Source organism: Typopeltis vanoorti, chromosome 2 (assembly GCF_054136105.1).
Source record: "Typopeltis vanoorti isolate ZY-2024b chromosome 2, IOZ_Tvanoo_1.0, whole genome shotgun sequence".
Taxonomy (NCBI): domain Eukaryota; kingdom Metazoa; phylum Arthropoda; class Arachnida; order Uropygi; family Thelyphonidae; genus Typopeltis; species Typopeltis vanoorti.
In genome coordinates, this window is record NC_143550.1 from 21905831 (window position 1) to 21927709 (window position 21879).

Sequence of the window (21879 nt, forward strand, 5' to 3'; positions counted from 1 at the left end):
CACGCGATAGAGATTTGCTTATCGTCATCGAAAATGAAAGGTTCTCTCACCGGACACTGCATACGTATTAATAGAATACCCCCCCCCCCAAAAAAAAAACCTCCGAGTGATCCAGATGTAAGAGGCGGGCAATTTATAGTGAACCTTGCATTCAGAGGATATAAAAAAAAATTAAGAGAACTATGGAAGAGACATGAGTTTACTACATGGTTTTCAGAGACATACAAAAAGAGCTAGTTCGTTATTGTGTCGAAATTTACTACCAATTACAAGTTGAAATAAATTCGATGCGTATTTTTCTACGTCAAACTTTTCCCTCTTTTTTTTTTCGTTTGCTTATATGGGAATAGACGAGTTTTCCTTAGAATATTTCAAAGGAGAAATGGGCAGAATCAAATATTCTGCCCATTTCAGAAACAGTTTGGCATCAATTGTTGTTACTTGTAAAGAGAACAGAGCGAATTAGCTACAGAATTATTTAAATCTCAGATCTATTACTATTTCAACGTTTCTGACTGATCTCAAATTATCCCCGATTATCTCAAGATTAAAAAAGTGACCTCGAAAACTGAACACACGGCTCCTAAAAGTGTTTGCAGTTTTAATGATCAAGAAAGAAGTTCGGCTGAAATGATAAACAATCAATTGAGATAGACAGCTGCAGCCAAGGACAAAACTGATCGTTATGATCCATATTTTAAGTGTTAAGTCAGTTGTAATTAAATTCCTATGGGTGTCTTATATAATAGTGACCACTAAAGGGGAAAAAAATCGAAATTTTAACGAAACAAACAAGCAGTGGCCATTTCTTGACCGCTGTGTTAGTCTTTTATTTTATGAGTACCAAATTTGGGAATGTGAAGAATATCGCACGTGCAAACGACATTTAAACACGTTTTTAAGAATTATCAGACACGTCGTTTATATTGCACTTATGAATAAGGGCAAAAATAAGGAAAAACTGTTGAGTACACTCGTTATACAGTCCGAAAGTCCCTCTCCGTATAGAGGGCATTTCACAGCAAGAGTAATGTGGCCACGCTAAAATTTCTAGTTTATTGTAAGAGTAAATATTAAGACCAGTTCCTTGACACAGACAATTCATGCCTAAGGAGCCTTGGGGCTGAGTTGCATCGAGTCGCAGTTTCCTGATCTGTCTCCGAGCTTAAAAATACAGCGTGGAGAGAACACCTGCAAAGGGTGGAAGACTTTAGCTTGATTCACACGTTGAAGAAAAGTGAAGTGCCGAGAAACAAAGGGTTCGCTGAAGTAAGGTTATTATTTTTTTTTTTTTGCGCGAAGCATGTTGGGTACTCGGAAAGCGACAATATGTTATTGAATACCTGTTTTTTTAAGTAGATACCGCAAGCTAAAGCGAACAGTTCTAGTGTTAAACATGTGGGTAAATGTCGACATAATTACATAGCGTAGTGCTTGTGGCGAGCCCTTCTCTGTGTACAGGTAGGTTTCATAAGCAGCGTGCGCATGAAAATAACCATCATTCGCAAGTGATCTCAAGTCACGCAACATACTCATCCCCTTCCTGGTCACATTTGACCTCTTCATGTTCATTCAATGAATCATTCAGGATTAAATCATTGCCGCAGAATGTTCGGAGTTTATACACAGCAAATAATGATGTTTGATTTACTTTGTGTCGCAGGTGGCTGATACCGAAATTCGATGGGGGAAAAAAATAACGAAGATGCGATTTAACCTACCAGAGCAAAGTAATACTGCAAAAGACTGGCACACCAGTGTTGGGTGCTTCTAGTTAATATTTAACGTGTTCATGTATAATTCTAGGAATGCAGCATGAAACTATCAATGTGTTTTAGCAATGTAAATACCAACATTCAAACATTGATTTCAGTTTCCATGCCACCTCGCAACCCTCTCATTAGTTCGACTACCGCAATGCCTTCCTTGGTATGATAGCCAATAATTGTGAAACTGGTTTGGATTAGTTTACCAGAAAATATAGCATGCGATATCCAGTGGAAAAAGTAATCCCATATCTAAGTACGAAAAAAAATAAATAAAATAAGCTTTCATCTTTGCAAATGAAAAACAAATCCCACATATGCTACATCAGCGTTGTCTTTCTCCAAAGATTCCTGCACTTCTTAATAACGAATCTTTCCTTGTACATAACAGTCTGGTTTGTTTGAAATAGAGAACATATGTTCCCATGGCAATATAATACGATATGTTGCCACAGGAACATAGAACCGTGACGTCAATGGGTTATCCATAGCTTAGGTGGTGAGATGCTGGTCACTAAATTTTCCTTGTTGGAGTCCAACTTATTCACGGATCTCGCTTTCGACCAATCAGCGTACTATGACTAAAGGAACAGAGACATATACGGACCCGTGCAAATTTAATTCTTTTTGAAGTAAGAAAAAGAATACAAGAGTTGTTTTTAGTGCGTCGAAGAGTTAGTATTAACATAAAAGGTTTCCTAATTGTATCGTGAAAAATTGAATTTAAATCAAGCTTCCTAAAACAAGAAACAGGATCAATCTTTGGAAATACCCGATTTTCCTCAGGCGAAATAGATTAACAGATTAGAACACAATCAATTAACTGACAAAATACGTTTCCCTCATAGCTTGAGTTGCTTCGACCGCAATTCTGAAACAACTTCAGGATGTGTTCAATAAGACGCAAATAAGGAGAGTATGCTAGAATGAACATGTGTCGGAACTTATCATACTCTTGGTATCGTATTTGAACCTTTGACCAGAGGGGAAAAACTCCCTCGACAGTGGAATTGTCGATTTAGTCAACAAGTGATACGATGCATTCTACCAGAATCCCTGGCGATGAGTGCTACAAGAGATGCCATCACAGGGCCTGCATGGGAGTACAGAACTTATCAATGAGAATTGGAGATCTGTTGATCTGCAATTCTCATTGATAAGCTGTCCAAATTCCATACTTCAGACTCAGTTACGGACTGCATTTCCTATACCAAGAAATCCAAAAGGCAATGAACTACAAACATCCAACTTACGCTGTTCTTGACGCAGCATTAGGGTTGCGATGGAATTTCTGTTATGCTATTTCCAGAAATAATTGTCAATGGTCTTTGTCACTCATATTTGCCACTCGGCCAGAATTTTTCTTTATATTTGCAAGTTCATCTGTCGTTGTGAAGGGAGGTAACAGTAGACATTCGCTACTGATGCACCTGCTAAGTAGCAGCTATCTTTAGAGATTCCTCACATGCGCGCGCTCATCACAGATGAGGCCTCTCCAAAAGTTACTATATCTACTCTTCTCCCTCCCCCACGATGTTCGTGATCTATTGACAGATTGCCTCTGTGCACGCGCTTTTATATCTAGAATGATGCGTGAAATGCAAATTATTCGGTTACGGTGCACTTAATTGACGAGGTATTGCTTGTTCGCCAACTTTTTTTTTTTTTTTTTTTTGTATAGATACTGCACGTGAAGGAGAGGAGGATCTTAAATGAATGATGTCATACGAGTAGAAAGAACTGAAAAATGTCATATTTGACGACAGAAAGGATATAGCGAGAATAATGCAAGCCAAACACGATGAATATGAACAAGCATAGAATTACTGTTTTTTTTTTTTTTTATACTTTTAAAATGCGTTACTATAAATTATAAGACATAGAAACCCTTAACTAGGTGTGGATGTTAAAATACGTGTATTTACATGAAGTTTTTCTTTTCTTTTAAAATATAACTTAACTAATATTTGGGGAGAACTGGCTTGATGCTTTTCACTATATGACAAACGGTCATATAGTGAAAATTTTACGTAAGCAGAACTGAAAATTTTAGCATCCCTTAATTCATTACCTCAAGAAACGAGTTGTGGGAAAAATTTTTTTTTCCAGCGATGAGCTAGTATTTAAACAATTATTTCAGTTTAAAAGAAATACTTGGAACATCACAAAGAGAACTCAACAATTGGATGTCCTCAACACGTGCACAGAATAACACGCTATTACACGAATTATTTATTTTGTGTGTGCGATTTTTTTCTCTTTAAAAACATTCCTTCGATGCTAATCAACAGTAGTGACCTCTAGTGACATACTAAAAGAAGAAACTTGTTAAAAGTAACTGAGTTACGCTGGCATGCGATAACGAGGGCAAGAAAGTGGGATAACAGGTTTGTGTTAGCATTAGTACAGACGTGTGGATTTGAGCCTTTAATTAAACTGATGACAAATGTCTTCATCACAACAGACTATATTTGCTAGCTATTGTGACAGCAAAATAGCGCTCTCTAAAAGGGAATAAAAAAAAAAAAAAACGCGATTTCAAATGATTCGCTCTGTGAAATAGTTTAAGGTTTTCCAGCTAAAGATTATATAATTTGAAAAAGTTTATGCGCTATCACATCAATATTTGAAACTTTTGAAATGTCGGAAGCATACGATGGAAGTATTAAATCTGGAGGATTTAATACTTCCACATGTTTAATTCCCATTATCTGATGAAAGATTGTAAAGCTTTCATGAGTGGCGCATTAGTATCAGACGCATCTAAAAATTTTATTTATTTATTTATTTTTATTTTTTAACGGAAATGTAAAAAAAAAAAAAACATGCTTTCTGAAGCAAAGTCTTACCGAGGCCCTTGAAATTCAGAAGATTAGAATAGCTAAAAAAAAATGGTCGTGATATCGCAGCAGTCATTCTGATTGGTCATAAGTACATGACTTAATTGCGAGTTTTCTAGCAAGGTCAAACGCATGTACTTATGACCAATCAGAATGACTGCTGCAATATCACGACCATTTTTTTTAGCTATTTTAATCTTCTGAATTTCAAGGGCCTCGGTAAGACTTCGCTTCAGAACATATTCTTCGAGGCATTTATTTATTATATGCCTAAGTAAACTAGCTTAGCAAACGCCACGAGCTACGTATAGTTAAACAAAACCCATCTTCATTTGAGAGAAATGAATAACGGGTTGTCCAGCCATTGCGTTCCAATTTCTCATTTAAAGAATCAATCACAAGCGGGGTGATCGACGTTTTCATGTGGAATTTCATCAAGTTCTGCTCAATTATCGAAGCAGTCGAGCAAAAACTTTACACAAAGTTTTAGCTGCGTATGCTCATGACAGCTTTCCGAAAACTCCGGCCAAAGAACTAAATAATCATAAAATTGGCTTATTTCTTATTGCATCTTTTTTTTTTTTTTTTTTTTTTTTTTTTGACATGAAGTGTTATAGCGTTGGACGATTGGATCTAAAATTTCCACAATGTAGAACGAACACACACACAGAGAGAGAGAGAGGATGTCCCATCAGTCATGATTCCGTGCTTTAAGTACGGTGGAGCCGATCCATACCATGAGAAGCAACATCCAGCATCATTATATTGGCACTTCCCAACTCGATCGATGGGATAACAGACAGAAGGCGTTCTTCACGCACACTCCAACTCATGCAGGACCAATTTCCATTGCGCTAAGGCTCAGGTTGAGAGTTTGGTCCATGCCAATCGAAGACGGATATTCGTTGTTGCTAATGCTAACAAGGGCTTTCTGGACTGCGTTCTTCTCGTGTGGGAAAAATTCATAGCACGCACTTCCGACAGCCGTTTCCGCTTGATGGAACATTTACTGGATTGCTTCTGGCTACTTGTATTTCCAAACACATTGTGTTGATTTTCGGCGAAATGAGATGACCACTCTTCTAAAGGCCATTATATCGTATTAGTCCAATATTTTAAACCTACATAGCCGGATCTTGGATTCAGTATTAGCTCTGGCCGTTCATTTGTTCAGCAATTTGTCAACCGTGAATGCTGAACTGTTGTGCAATAACGACTGAAGACATTTTTTCCCAAGCTACATTCGAATTTGAAAGGCTGCTAACTTTTTTCGTCCACTCATCGTTTGGCAGACAACAGCTGCAACGACTTCCAAGTGAACTTTGTTTTTTGCCGTACCCTATGATTGGTCGATCTGCCTTCCTTACTTCAGAGGATTATCCCATGAATTTGGTAATACATCGTAGTTGTCTGTGTTTGGAAATAAACACTTTAAAAAGCATTTTGAATTAAAAGCTGAATTCCATTGTCTCTGGTTTTATTCATTACACTAAGTGAGAAAATGGGAGCTGTGACAGCTGTTGAAATGGTTTGGATTTGAATCGACTAATACTTCAAACTTTCATTTATTTTGATCCACGATTTCTCTTTTACTAAGCACAGTACCTTTTTCATTTTTTATGGGAGGAATATTTCCCAGACTAAATGGGAAGTTTGAGTACTTAACCCATTAGCTCCTGTCCATTATCCTTCCCTCAGATAAACTTAGATCAGGGGTTTTGTGTACATAAAGAGAAATCGTGGCTGTTTCCTTGGGTTCCGTAAAAGTAGATTGCTACTGTAACGCAAATTACTGCTATCAACCCCATACCGTCGGAGTGGTGCGATGTGTTACTGCTGTGCCTGGATCACGACACATTATTACTGGGTTCCCAGGTCAGGGACCGAAAATCATGAAATGAAAAAGTGTTCATCGGAGGTACCCGCAAAGGGCTGCCGGTGTAAAGGCCACTCGAAGTCGCGGCAGAGCGGTGGGAAAGAAGAGGTTCTGCCCCGAAGGGATACACAGAAGTTAGTCACCAGCGGCGAAGGTCACTCGGCGGGTCACATACCTGCAGAACTAAGATAAACAGAGAGGACAACACTGCACGTCAAGTCAGGGCCGGGAAACACCTGCACGCGTGTTCGTGCTTGCCGTGACGGCCTTGTCACACGGTCTGGACCTTGGCTAGGATGTTGCAAGCATCACACGCTTTTTTTTTCTTCTTCTCCCAAAATGCACCTTGTGATGGTCTCGCAACATCATTCTACAAGGAGAGGTAGAAACCATCTTGTTGTCATGGATTTTACGGCGATATTTTTGAGCGTGAGCAGTTATAACAGCGGTTCATTTCCGTGCTTGAATACTCGTCAGTCCGAAAAAGCATTTTCGTCAAATAGCTGTCGATAAAGGTAAAACAGGTCCCCGAAATGGCAAGAGTTGCAACAATAATGAACGTAGAATGGACCGAGGCTTCTAATACGGTGATGCACCGCACTGCTCAGGCAAGGTGATCAAGTCTCAGACTCAATCTTTCATTTACAGTCCTAATGCATTAAAAAAAACTCCTCCTTTTGAGATCTACATCTCCCCCTTCCACGCCATCATTTATTGTACAACGGATTCATTAACACAATCATTAAATAAATACTAGTAACAAAACCGCATTTAAAAAAAAAAAAAGGTCCGAATTTTTCCTTTTATTTATGTTGTACGAGTTCAAATGAAGTCATTCGACAACTCAGTAATGTTACTGACCTTAGTAATCATCACTTGAAAGTGATCTGTATGAAAGGCTTAATAACAATTGTTTAAAGGGGGAAAAACTAGGTTAACTTAATCCACAAAAGAAAAATTCTGGTAATGAAATACTCATCGTTAGCAATATTAACAACAACTGCATGTGTAGTATATTAAGTAAAGGAATTATCGTTTTCAAGAGTGTTCTAAATACACAAACGAAGAACTATTTGTGCTCTCAGTGCTTGATAAATATCACCGAAGAGGAAGCTTATGCAATCCTGCCCAAACTAAGCTCTCTCTCTGGGGTATGTCAATCCGAAGATTGGTTGGTGTAACAATGCTACTTTACTAGGGAACAGTGTTATACAAGGTGGTTTCCCACTTTCTTTCTTGCCAGAGTAAATATTTATACCTGGAAATGTGTGTACGACGTCGGTTTGTCAGTTTTTTGGGGAATGAAAATTCTTTCACTAAAACATGCTTAGAATTCCAACGCAATGCAACAAAAACCAGGGCCTAATTCTACACCAAGTTCGGTCAGCATTGATAAAAAAAATATACCCGTCAGACCTCGGTCAATGTTAACGTGAACAACAGGACGTGGCAGCATCCAGCACTGTTCAAACTTAGCATTGCACTGAATCTACATTCGGATATTCAATTAATGAACAGTTAGACATCTGCATAGAATGAACTATTTTGAGTAATTTCTCATTTCGTGTGTTTAAACTTTTAGTTTAAACACAAGGGGTTTAAATAAAACCCCTGAAGATGTAAGTCATACGACTTACGAAACTTGTCTGGTTGTTTTTTATTGTTATTTATCGTAATAAACATGGTCCAATTACCGGAATCTTTCTTATAAACTATTTTATCAACATTATAATCAAATGTCACAAAAACGACTACAATACGGGATTCACTTTGCCATTTGTATTTTTCATACTATGGAGTACTAAGGATGCATTTAAGACAAGTCTTGTTTCTCTATTCGTCTGTTGCCGGCCATCAAGGCCTCAACTAGTGGGCGGATTTTGGTAGAATTCGTTTTCACACATCCTTACTAAAATTAATTATAAAAACAGATTTAATGAAATAGCCGTGATCGGTTTAAAGTCTGTCGAGGAAGTTCATTGCACTACAGTGAGTATTTTTGACGGATGGATTGAAGTTTATGAATCAAAAAATAAACTTTTCTACTTGTAGGTAGTAAATAAATACGTGCGTTTAATATATATGGGGATGCACCCCTTGTAGTTTCTACTTCTTACCTTGAGGCATCCCATCTGTTCCATTGTCATAAGTTTTTTGTTAATCTTTCGTTCTGCAGCAAACAGTTGTTTGTGCTGGTGACCTGATTCAATGTTATTCGAAATTATCCCAACAAGATGGAACTTTCGACTCTCTGGAGCTTGTGCAAGAGTGTTCTCACTATTCATCATTGCAGCTTCTCATTACATTCTTTCTTTCGTTCTGTCTCCTGCTTGCACAAAAGCTATACTCTATTTCACCTAATGGAATATTGGATTCTTAACAGAAGGGTACAAAGATTCTTACCCAAACATTCAATATTAGCGGGCTTTATCTGTAAATCCTCTCCCCCACCCCGCTCCAGAGAACAACAAGCGATGATTATCCCTCACAAATGACAGAAGGGAAAATCCCATATAAAAGTCTATTAATAACGGACATTATGCAGGTTAGGATGGCAAGTCCATTAAACTCTTCCTACTGTTAGGTTGCAACAATACGAGACTTGCCTTTAAAACTAATTAGCACACAAGTCAGTCATGGACACTTGCCCTTGCGTGTCAATTGTCAGATCGCTCTCTGGAGAATCGGACAACAAAGCACCGATATTAGATATACGGAATAAGTTCATCAGTTCCATCTAAGAATGAAGTGAACCTCTTTACGAAGAATCTGAATAAACAAACACCGTATAATAAAACATTCATAATGTCCAACTGATATCAACCCGACAGAATGGGTCATGAAAGGTGCAGCGATTATCATTGAAAGGGGAGCAATACTTCTCTGCTATGAAGTGTCCACCAGTCCTATTAATTTAGTCCGCAATGGCAATGAACAGAAGAAAAAAAAATCGGAGTTCGCAGCCACTAGCAATAGAACATCACACCTTCCATCTGTGCCCCTTATTTCTGTCTGCAAACCCATCTTTCCGCAACTTGCGCTAATCCTGCAAGGCCAACGACACCTATTATACATCTCACGTGCTCTCTTAGAAGTGTTCCATTTCTCGCGGCGGCAATATTCTCACCACGAGCGCGCACATTCTCTAGGAGTGCCAACAACGACAACATTAAAGGGAAGACTGGGGGAAAGGGGGGGGGGAAATATACGCAAATTGCACGTTTCTAGTGCCGCTGTCCTTCGTACATGGACTATGGAGGAAAGAAATTACACTGTTCGTGTTTTTAGGTGGGCTACTCACGCTTTCGACAAGGGAGTCCGGCCTTGCCCCATTTCTTCCCAGTTACTTGGTCAGGCATCTGAAGTTCCGTCACATTATCTGTGGTAGGTTGGCATTAGCTTACGATATTCTGTAAGTGGTTGCCTCTTTGGCTGAATCTCATCTACCTCTTTCACTAACTATTGAAAAGGTATGTGAATCTTGCCCAGTGAAGGAAAAAAAAAAAAAAAAAAAAATTTAAAGGACCGTAAAGCACCATGCTTAACGAAAGACACGCGGTACCTGACAGGCGTCTCGATTCTAAGATTTTGCATATATTATGGAAAATAGGTGTTTACTGTCTTCGTGTTGTCTACCTTGACCCTTAAGATGTTTATACAAACAAGAGAATTACACATAAGCGTGCGCTAGACCCTATTGAAATATGCTGCAATTCATCTGCCCATATGCAAATATTCAGAGTTTGACAAAGAAACCTTTAAGTCTTGTACAATCATACACAGAAACGTGACATTCCAGTGGCAGGCGGAAACCATAGAGTTGCGAATCGACACGATCTGACAGCTCCTTCGGCAACACTCAGCCTTTTTGGCCTGTTGGGTTTTGTTACTGTTTTTAATTGAGTTCCTAAATAAAGAATATGGGTTCCTCACTTTAGTGCGATAACAGAGCCTTATTGAAGGGAAAAATATAAAAAAAAAACTACTCCTTCCCTATGACATCTGGGGCCACAAGTCTATTTTTAAAATTAGCAATCAATTTTTAATAATAGTTGTATGCGCAATTGTCCTTGTCCTCAGAATAATCGTTTTATCTACAGTTCGACGAATAAGATGTTGATAAATCGGATCTCTAATTTTATCTGGTGAATATGAGAAATGTGGGAACACTGTGCCCTTCGCGTTATCTTTTTAAATAATGGTCAGCAAACAACTCGTCTTCCTTGATATTTAGTTTTCTAGACTGCAAATTTAGAATCAATAAACGAGTTATAACATTAAAAACAAGTCATAGTTATAAGGATTTCTGTCCTGCGTAGTCAGTAATAGAATTTCATTTAATATATGGCATCGCTGTACGTGTAACAATTTAATGTCTTTCAATAGAGCATGTCCCTCAACCATATTAAAATAACGATTGCGCAGCTTATGTGTGAAGAACTACGTTTGTCACACATAAGCTGCGCAATCGTGTCCTGATTGCGCAGCTTACCCACAGCTGTTGAATGTTGTCCTGATGGACAACATTCAACAGCTGTGGGTAAACATGGGCCTAAAATCATCATAACGCTTGTGGGTTCACATTTAACCACCTGAGGTGAATTCACAATATTCTTATGCTAATCTTATATCTTTCGGGGGACCACATTAAAAGAATGAAAACAGAAAGATTACCAAAGCAAGCCTTACATTACAAACCGGTAGGAAAAAGAAAACCAGGACGTCCTCTTAAGAGATTCAACAATGATTTCTAAGGCCGGAAAACAGGCCACTGTAAGCCTAAATCCTTGACAAGCACGATGATGATAATCTTATATATTCTGCAATGCACCCCAAAATACTAAAAATCGCGGTTGAAACGGATGTAAATAATTATCGTCCAGGGGAAGCCGTTTTCTCTATTGAAGTATCAAACTTGCAGCTTTAAAATCTAACAGAAATAAAACTGATACAATGGCTTACCTTCTTTATTGTCATTGAAAACAAAAGAAAAATAACATCCTCTAAAACCTATCCTATCGGATAATATCATCCTCCCCCCCCCCCCAAGTCGACTACTGCTGGTTACCTGGCGTGCAAGAGTTCAAATGAAGTCGACCTCTTCTTCACAGCTATTTATGCAATGCAAAAACCCCGCCTCCATCCATGTGCAGAGTCATCAGCGGGTCCCCACGCATCAATCACCCCATAAGAAGCCTCTGGGGACAAGGCTATAATCAAATCAAACTGACCAGAAAATAAAGACGTACAACTGGTCTCATTAATGGTAATGGTGGATGGGAGAAAAAGAAAAAAAAAACGAAAAAAAAGAAGCCCAGTGACTCAACGATGAAGAACCCATGGAGCAAGCAGCCAGTATTTAAGGCTGGGAGTTAGTAAACACTTAAGAGGTCCACAAAGAGTCTTTATTTAAATGAAGGATCACCCATTAATTAATAGTCGTTCGATGGATGAGCATTATAATTAAAGGTCTCCCAGTGGCAGGGCTGGGAAAAGGGCGCGTGTGGTTCAGACGAGGACCGCCCTTGGCGTAACCCGCGTGCCACTGGTTTCGCCGTTGCCATAGAGACCGAAAGAACGCTGCCACCAGAAACCAGCAACACATACCTTGATGACAAAACAATTGCAGTTAGTCTGTAAATAATTCAAAGCCTTGGGAGAGAGTAGACCGCGCTAACAGCACGCACCTTTATGACAACAGTCAATAAATTCTGAATGCGAGACATCACATCACAGGCACCAGATGGTAATACGGCAAGCTCCGAACACATTGAAATAAAGTCGAGAAGTCGGATTATTTTTTTTTCTTGAATTTTTTTTGTTTGTAGGGATTGCATACTTTTAAAGTCTTCACCACCATCTGTTTGGACCGCAAGTAAGGAGCTCTGCCTTCTTTTTTGCCATTTTTTTTTTTTTTTACTTTCCAAATCAATGACTGATTTAAAACTAATAGTGGTGACCCCACAGTGATCTCTGTCATTCCTTCTATAATGCAACGATATTTTATGGTCAAAATTCTTGTGTAGAATATTAGACTAGCAATAACGCACTGCTTTACCTGAGATTTCACGTGTGCAATGATTCTAACGTGCTGTACAATGCTTCCCTACAGGGATGATTCACCATCCCATTCAGATATCACTCGACCGCATACTGCGAACACTTCCCAATGAGCATTCCATTGTCCACACCGGAGAGATAACCGAAGCCAGTTGGTACTAAACAGCAAAATGAAACAATGTCACTCGCTTTCAACAAGAAGATGCGACGAAAAAAGTTTACTTCGTCTTTCGGAAGAAGTTGACTATTAAAATTCGTTGCTAATAGTGAATACCAGAAGTACAAAGTAGATATGCAAATGAACCATCGTACCCCCGGAAGGTAAAGTATACCCAGCCGCCACGTACAAAAGGCAGGTATACATCTAGTTAATATGGCCAACGTTCGTGAGCGCCGTATGTTTACAAGCACTTTAGGCCGACCTATCTTGTCAGAAGTCACGCGGTTGCCCCTGGCAACGGGTGCACGAGCCGAAGTTAACAATGGCTTAGATCGCAGTACTGATTACGATGACATAGCTTTTCACCAGTCACGTGATTGCCCCTAGCAACGGGTGCAACTGGTTTAGATAGAAGATAGGCAGCAGTAGTAGTAGTGAAGGGGGGGGGGGGGTGTTCATGATGCTCATTCGGGACCACTCGTTTATCCCCCCTCCTGAAACTGATGCAATGTACAGTTACAACTACTGCATCAGTTTTTTTTTTTTCGTTTAATGAGAAATAGACGCGTACAGAACATTGCAGCATAGAGACAAACTGGTAGTTAAGCTACTGACGAAGTTCTTAGTTTTATCCACTGGGATAAGAACGAATACATTTCCTCCGTAAACACCGGGGAGTACGCCTGGTTATATTCGATTATATATGTTGGCTTGTTTGCAAAGTTGCCTCTGGAACACGGACACATCTTGGCTTCATTCACTTCTAATCTGCGCACATTTACAAAAGGGGGAAAGGATGTGATAGAAGCGGGTGGACAGATCAGCGGGGTGTCCATCCTCTACTGATCACATTGAGAGTGACATCCAGTGAAGACGGTATTTCTGGGGAGGAAACTGTACACGTCAGAGCTGCTCTGGGTATCCTTTAATGAAGTTTCTCATACAAGCACTGAAGAGCATCCTTCATATCCTCTTCAGGAAAGCCACGTCACCAATATTATGCCTACCTTCAAAGAACACTAATAAGGAAAACCAGGTTTGCGATCCCTCCAGTGTTTTCACGAGTATTAAGAAAAAGCTAATTTAAATTTTTACTCAACAGTGTTTACTATTGCCAAACTACAGTGGAGTTACTTCAACAGCGTTTCGCAGCTCAGAGTCCCCCAGCCCCTTAAATCTTCGTTGGAAGCAAAAATGGACGTTGCTGTACACACAGTAGTAAGCACACGCACATTAAGATAATTATAAGAAAAGAAAAGGAAGCAATGTTTTATTGTGCCGTTTCTCAAGTAACAGGTGGCTGAGCTCTTGTTTTTAGTCAATAAACTCGCTACTGAAGCATACCGTAGCCGTAAGAAAGGTCTTAGTTCATTAACCCACTTATTAAAACATCGATACACCGCACGCTCATCAATCACGCCTTCTCTCAGAAAAGAAAGAAAGAAAGAAGAAAACTTTCCTTCAACAGACGAGGCGGCAGCAACTGACCCACTCACTGCGTTGTCCGATGGGGTTTACAGCCACAAAGGCCGACCACCGTCCTGCATTCATTTATCACCGAGTGTCAAGAGGAGTCTCGCCAGCCGACAGCAACGGGAGACTGGTCATCTTCAGGTGCCGCGTCTTCTTGTAGCGCTCTGATTAATTTCAGCCCATCAGTGTAGACGTGGCGTACTTGTGTTGGCAGAGTCTTGGGAAGATTCTCGCTCACTATCTCCCACCCCCCTTCCCCACCTCAGTTTGTAATCACCAAAAAGCTATTTTGCATTCGGTCGGTGGCTAATTAAATTGTGGATGGTGTCGCCTTCGTTTTAGTATCGTTAGAATCCTTCTTAAATGAATCCGCTTTGTCAACACGGCTACTACACTAAAGATCATTCCTAGTGTGTTATTTTCAATTCTTTGGTAAATTTCGAAGGTCATTTCAAGGTCATAATTTGTTTTATACGTATGTCTAAATTGTTACTAAAACTGCTTTTGCAAACATAATCCACTTTTTTCCTCCCATCCTGTAAAAGCCTGCCAACAGGTCAGTTTTTATTTTCTGTAATATTACCTATAGCATTCCGCCTATACGTTGGTCATCTGCTACAAGCACATATCAGTGCTCGGTGGAGAAAAGATATGAACGGTCTTTATCTTTAAGCTTTGACGGAAAAGAAATCTTTCAAACTTCAGTACGAGAAGATCAGAAGCCAGTACAGAACACCGAAAAAAAAAAATAAATCTAGTAACAGATGTTAAAATCATAATGTAAATATCATATCGAAAATCAGTACCACGATTTTAAATTAAAAGTTCCCCAAGAAATGGGAGAATAAGTCCCGGAAACAAGGCATAACTATTTTCGTAGAAACAACCGCCCCCTCCCTCCAGTGTTCTCAATCCCGAGAGTGGAAACAAAAACAAAAAAAGGACAACCAAATGAAATCAACAAAATATAAAAAATTCTGCAGGTAAGCCAGCACTAAGGTAGGTCAAAGAACTGGTTGGTAGACTCCACAATTACCCCCGAAAACAATGGCCATAAGAGTACGGGGGACAGAAGGGGGATTAGGTTTAGTAATAACAACCCAGCTATGGGGTCATTAAGGCTAATGGCCAGTGGAGCCAACCGCGGGGTCATCAGCCACATTTGGAAGAGGTCACGTGAGTGAGTGCCGCACTTTCCTCATGTTTGTTAGCGGGAACACCACTGTTTCGTGCAGTGGATCGTGTGGATGTTTACCCTGAGTATAAAGCGAATCGCTGTGCTACATTGGTGATAAGAGTCACGATGCATGTCTCAAGATGTTTGTCTCCAGAAAACTTCCCTCATTTAAGAATTGTCTACCTAAATGAGGTTTGGCGCATGCAGCTTCCGTATAACTGAAGTTAAGTGCTAATAAACTACACCGACTCTAAGACTCTTCCTAAGCAAATTACGTCAAACGAATCTAAAAATGTGTTGAGACGTGCTATAACCCCAGACGTGTATTGCTAGAGTCGTAGACTTCTCGGTTATTGAAACATGTGAAAAGATATTCTATGGCGATAATTGTCCTAAAAAAAAGAAATGAATTCTATGCGGATTCGATGGTCGAAGTTCCAGTCTTTTTTTTTTTTTTATGTCTGGTTTGAATATATCTGTGTGAAGAATATCTTCTATAATTTAGAAAGAGACGCGCCTCATAGTTGATTCGCTTCCTTGAAGGATATACGGTACTATACTATAGACGGTAAACCAGCACATCTCACAATGAAAATTGCAAATATCACAAAGATTTGGGGGCCATTACAATGAACTACACTTGGATGAACAAGTTCAATAAGCTGTCTGAACCGAATTTGAAATCTTTTTCGACTCTCAAAACTTTTTGAACTGGAATGTTTTATTGCGATTTATTATTAATGTTATCCCTGTACACAAAAAACTTCCCATACCCCTGGCATCATTGAGTCCTAACAACCAATGAATCCCTTGCAACTATAGCAAGGGATTCACTGGTTGTCTCAGAGCTTTGTGAAGGCAATGGGAAGTTGACCTAGTGGGTGTGTACCCCTATACTTAAGTTAGGCGCAATTGTCCTTGAATAGAGGACTGCACATAGTCACGCTGAGCTTGCAGGTTGGGTTGCTAATGCAAAGCTACATACAAGTACTGAACTTATCGAAGGCTATCAGCAATATCGAATGTAATGAAATTTAGTCACAAGACGTGAAGGACAATCTAAGATCAATCCAGGCTATGTCAAATAAGTCTCAATCCACAGTACTATAGATCGTATTGCCACATCTGGCCAACGGTTACCAGTCAGTTCATTTTTCACTACAAGTGAGCATTCCTCGGGTATTTATTTCGTTCTCTGTACTAATTTTTAATTTCACTTTGATTTTAACTTCTTATTTGCCTTTATAATCTTTTTTTTTTGTAATACATTTAGGAAGTGAGAGATGTAGATAATTGTGTACCCGACTCGCACAATACTTAAAACTAATGCAAGCATGTTGAACGTCGATACTATCACATCGATACTAACAGCCACGTGAATAAGACCTCTGGATTTACTGAAAAATGCGGCACCCCAATCACATCGATGATCTTTTACGTTGTGGAGATGTGAAGTAGTTTCTAAAGTCTATTTTGTAAAAATGTTTTCTCAGATCAGCGACAAGAAACATATCCTACAGCAAAAGTAACAGCTATAGATTAATAAATATAGTAAATTAATAGTATCAGGAAATTCAGCTAACTTACTAGTTACATCCCAGTGCTACTTGAAAATCTTAGTTTTACGCCCAATGGTTTAACTACTTAAGACCACGTGGAACATTAGTATGGTGGATTATTCAGATTACACTAAAGCAACCAAACACTACTGCTCAGCTCTGGTATGTTTGCATGTCACGTGGGGTGAAAAGAAAGCTCCCTCCCCCTCGTATGAGATCCCTCCTTCAGTTGAAAGTTAGTTTTACCAAGATATAATATACGACTGTTAACATTATTTCATTTGACAAAGAAAAGTATGAATATAAACTAATCATAGTGAGCTGTCGCTTGTTCCTTTGATAACATTGGTCTGGAAAGAAAAGTTTAGTATATAAAATCAAAAAATGCCACTGAGAAAGCAATTTTCTTACAGTCAGTCATGCTGAGACACTTTTGCTATTGATTAAGAATTATTTGCGAGGCATTACATAAAAATATTTCATACTGCAATTCGCAGCAACTCTGCCTCTCTTACGCACACAGCTAGTTAAAAAAAATCCGCGTGGTTCTTCTTGAAACCAAGCAGACACGGGTTGCCGCCCCCAACACCGCCTTAATGTATTTTTCGTGAAAGGTCACCCTTAAATCAGTGCCTGCGATGATGCACTCGAAGCATGTATTTTATGCGTCTCTGACTCTTAACTACCTCAGACGCTCTTCAACAGAAGTCAATGACTATGCTCTGTGCTCTTGGCGAAGGTTTTTTTTTTCCCACTGGTGTGCGGTGCAAATGGGGAAAATAAACATTTTTACAGTCTTCGCCAAAGAAGAAGAAGAAGAAAAAAAGACTCGAATACTTGATTCGAATACCAACACAGTATGAAAGAAGAGAATAAGTGAGTAAAGGCAGAACAGAATGTCGAAAAATTGCAAAGGAAAAATGTAACTGATTGGTTTAACAAAAAAAAAAAAAAAACATGCAACAACCTGGTGAAAATCGGCAGCTATGAAATAGATCCTCATAGCGAAGTATAATACTTAACTCAGATATTGTGAAGTATCACAAGAGGCTTGGAAAATACGCCAAGGGAAGATCAGCGGTGAGTGCTGCAATAAAAATGGCCGAATACTCACAAGGAAGAACCATCCAAGTTAACAAAAAAAAAAGAACCGAGTCTCTATTAAAAGCAGAATAACCAAAAGAATCACAACGGTAGTGTGTTACACAAAGGGGGTAAAGAGGGGAGAGATCTAATTTAATCCTTACCCTCCCGCAACTAACAACTTCAGACCATGCAGATGCCTTACCTTGGTTGTGCCGACTGTTGAGGTAGTCCTCCTTACAGATAAACCTGTGTTCGTCCAGTACATAGAGCTCCTCCCCCGTCGACAACTGCTTCCTACATACCATGCACGTGAAACACTTCAGATGAAACACCTTATTACGGGCACGCCGGACGAGGTCAGTGGGGGAGATACCTTGTGAGCACCCAGAACACTTTGTCCCGAAACGCCTGAAAAGATAAAAAAGAAAAACATCTAAATGCTTATGTCTGACAATGCTTACATTTTACAGTTTTATATCTCAATGAAATGATTAGCATAAAGCTGACAGATCCATCAGTACATTCCCTGCAAGATCGCTTAACGCAAACTATCCCGTGTAAAAAGACAGCTTAAAAAAAGTATGAGATCTGCAAATCACTGTTGACAGTTGAAATAAATCTGCAATTTCCAATATTTTTTTGTGTTTATATAAACCTCCCATCCACAAAAAACTGATAACTTATGGTCAGGGTTCAACTTGACATCATCACGGATCTGTTTTAAACTGTTTCTCCGAGGATCCCTTTGTACTTCTACCTCTTTACTGCACCTCTTTTAATTACGTTAGCTGCCTCATGACGTAATTATTACGTCACTTGCATGTGAACATAAACTCCACTTCTCTCTCAGCTCATATTTTAAGTTCTTTTGAAGAGTTGCCTCTGGTATTTTATTTCTGATATTTAAAAAAAAAATTAAAACATCGCTCAAAACGATGACGTAGAAAAAAAAAAAATCACTTTTTGAGTAGAAAAATAAAGTCAAGAAATATACAGCAAACGGATTGAAGGAAAAAAAACGAGATAAAGAAGAGAAAAATAAGAGAAACGAATAAAATAAGAGATAAAAAGGAAGGCAGAGTAACAATTAAAACGAGAACAAAGATAGGGAGGTAAGAGGATAATGAGGAGAGCCGCCCGTAACAATCACGTGGAGGCTCCCGTCCAAATATGCAGATGTGTTGCGAGATGCCCACGCACACACACAGCGGCCATGAATATTCATACGAAGATTGCTACATTACCAGAGAGTTCAAACGCCATGTTAAGACCGAAGTTAAGCCTTTGATACTCGAGTCTTCGACCTCCATTCACCCCGCCTACGAGGCAGAACCGATAAGAAACATCAGGAACCTAAATCCATCGCTGATTCGAGCGAAAACCCGGGCGTCAGAACGATAAGGTTTGTCAGGAAGGGAATGCGGGCAAGCGCCGATCTCTAAGAATAACAGTAATGGATTTTAAAACAATGAGTCTCGTCCACATTTTATGGCAGAAGACGACGACGCTTCATCATGTGACTTATGCAAATATATTTCGTTGGCGCTAACTTTCCGTTCTGTTCCATTTCTCATTTTGAAAAATTCATCAACTGATTCCATAAGGGAGGGTCGCCACGGACAGAAAAGATAAATCTTGTCAGCTATCAGATGCCAGCATATGAACCGAAGTGTCTTCGCAAACGTGGCGAATTCTTGTATTTAATTTATACGGCGCTGCACCAAGTTCGACGCCATATTCCACCTTGTGTTGAGACAAGCGAACTCCGTTATTTATTTAAGGCCTCTGTAGGACAGCGTCGCAATTTAATACATCCAAGACATCGCCGTGAATCAACGACAGTCCGTCAAAGGAAGTCTGAATCTCAGTTATTCCATTTGATAATGACATTTCGGTATCTTTTAAATAAATCTCTCGCACACTTGACCGGAAAAGATGTGAGGAAAGTTCAAATATTTTACTGCTGGAGGATGTAAACCAATGCGGCCATTTGTAGCACCTTACTGCAAGCCCATTCCTGGCTGACTTAACCGCTCTGTCCTACCTGGTTGAAGTATCGCTTTCCAATATCGCAGTCCACTTGCATGTCCCGACTCTTATAATCTCCGAAACTTTTTTTCCGATATTTAACCTTGAGTTGCTACTCAAAATCAGATGACTTCATTCTCGTAGAGAATCAATAGTCTTCAGTTTGCTGCACTAAAGAGGAACTCCCTACTGTGAGTGATAATGCTTCCTCCATTTTTCATCACATTATGGCCAATAGCATCACACATTTTATTCATACATAAACGACTTAAAAGTTCGTCAAATCAAAGGGAGAATAGTGCATTCTATTGGCAGGCTTTGAAAAAGCCCAGAAAAGGAAAAAAAAAAACCTTGGATGCCTTAGATGTTCTGGGAAGGGGGGGGGGAATCTTCTTAGATTCAAAAATAACCTAAGAATCTACATAGAGCTGTTAAAGCGTTCAATCCAGTTTGGGAACTAAGTGTAGCTGCTACTTCGTCACGGACTTCATAGCTCCCACAGATCTTTTTAGTCACAGCAGGATCGGTCCTATGAGGGAAGGTGAAGTCACTGCAGGTCCATTTAGCACCACTCAGAATGCTTTACCTGAGCATGTGATATCTTACTGGATGTTGGGGATGCTCATTTTGCTCTGGAGCAAAATCTTTTTCCTCAAAAGGATATACATCGACGAACGCTATTTTGCAAGTTTGTCTGCGGCAGACTCCGGTTACTTATCAACTTAATATCGTAATCTCACAGCTGGAGAACCTCGCGATGCCGTGAAATGATTAGTGCTGCACGTTGAGCTTTCTTGCAGCCCGCTAATTCCCACCAGTTACGAAGTATAAGGCGAGCGGTAAGGGATGACGACAGGTGGAGGTCATCTCTTGCCACCTCCTTCTCCACCCCTTCATCTCTGCGGTAAGCCGTAAGAACGATCTCCCCCCCCCCCTCGATGTCAAAAGCGCCAGATTCCGACGACCGCCAGTTCGCCACCAATCAGATCACCAAGATCTCGAAAGTCTTAAGCTCGGATTAAAAGCAGCGACTGTTACGAGATTAAGGTGCCGCATTCGTCAGGTCGTGTCAGCGGCGCGGTTTGCTGCAGCTTCTGTAATCGGCTCTCTGCGATGACTAACCGCCGGACTTAAGCCCAGTCGGTGGGAGAGAGAGAGGTCGGCCGGATTTGTCCAACCATTCTAAAGGCGTTCGGACGACAGTAGGGCTGACCTGCGTCGGTTGGAATAAGACTGCCAAAGGACGCATCCGAGTTAAAATGCCTGTTTACATGACGTCCGCTAGAGTGGCTTCACCTTGAAAGAAGTGCGTCGGACACAATGCTCACACCTCGGCCACCCCCTCCGTCCAGGAGGTAATCAATATGTTTTGATCCTTTCCGCACTTTCACCCGCGACCAACTAAACCCTGCACGAATCTCCTTCTGCATGAGTTCACCTTTACAATCCAAGAACTGGCGCACAAACCAATGGAGACAAACCGCGGGACCACCCCTAACGTTGGTTTCAAACTCCCACAGACATAATGAAGGCATCGGCATGAAGTTCTCTGTTATCGCTTTTGACCTTGCGAAATCGGAATGTCGAGACTGTTGTTAAAGTAATCCGATAAAAGGTGTTTTCAACCAGCTTGTCTATCTACTTTAAAAGCACCCTCCGAAGCCTTTGTAAGGACATCCGGATGGATGTCCTTACAAAGGCTTACGGATGGTTTTTCGCTACAGTTCCCTAAAACTATCATCAAGTATCAACCTCCTTTTCCTCACCCAATTTTCTTGAAAATAAGAATAGAAGAAAGTGATACCTTGTAATAATAAATGCTAACTCACTTTCACCTTTCCAGTGGTTGCGTTC

At 39.9% G+C, this 21879-nt stretch overlaps 1 protein-coding gene across 1 annotated transcript in view; it reads right to left on the bottom strand.

Moving 5' to 3' along the window:
• LOC150108869 (LIM/homeobox protein Lhx1-like) overlaps positions 1-21879 on the bottom strand; it is a 190589-nt gene that overhangs the window by 121532 nt on the left and 47178 nt on the right. The window contains exon 2 of the mRNA XM_090414420.1: positions 18193-18405. Within this exon, the coding sequence (XP_090270546.1) occupies positions 18193-18405 (213 nt within the window). The remainder of the gene's footprint in view (positions 1-18192; positions 18406-21879) is intronic.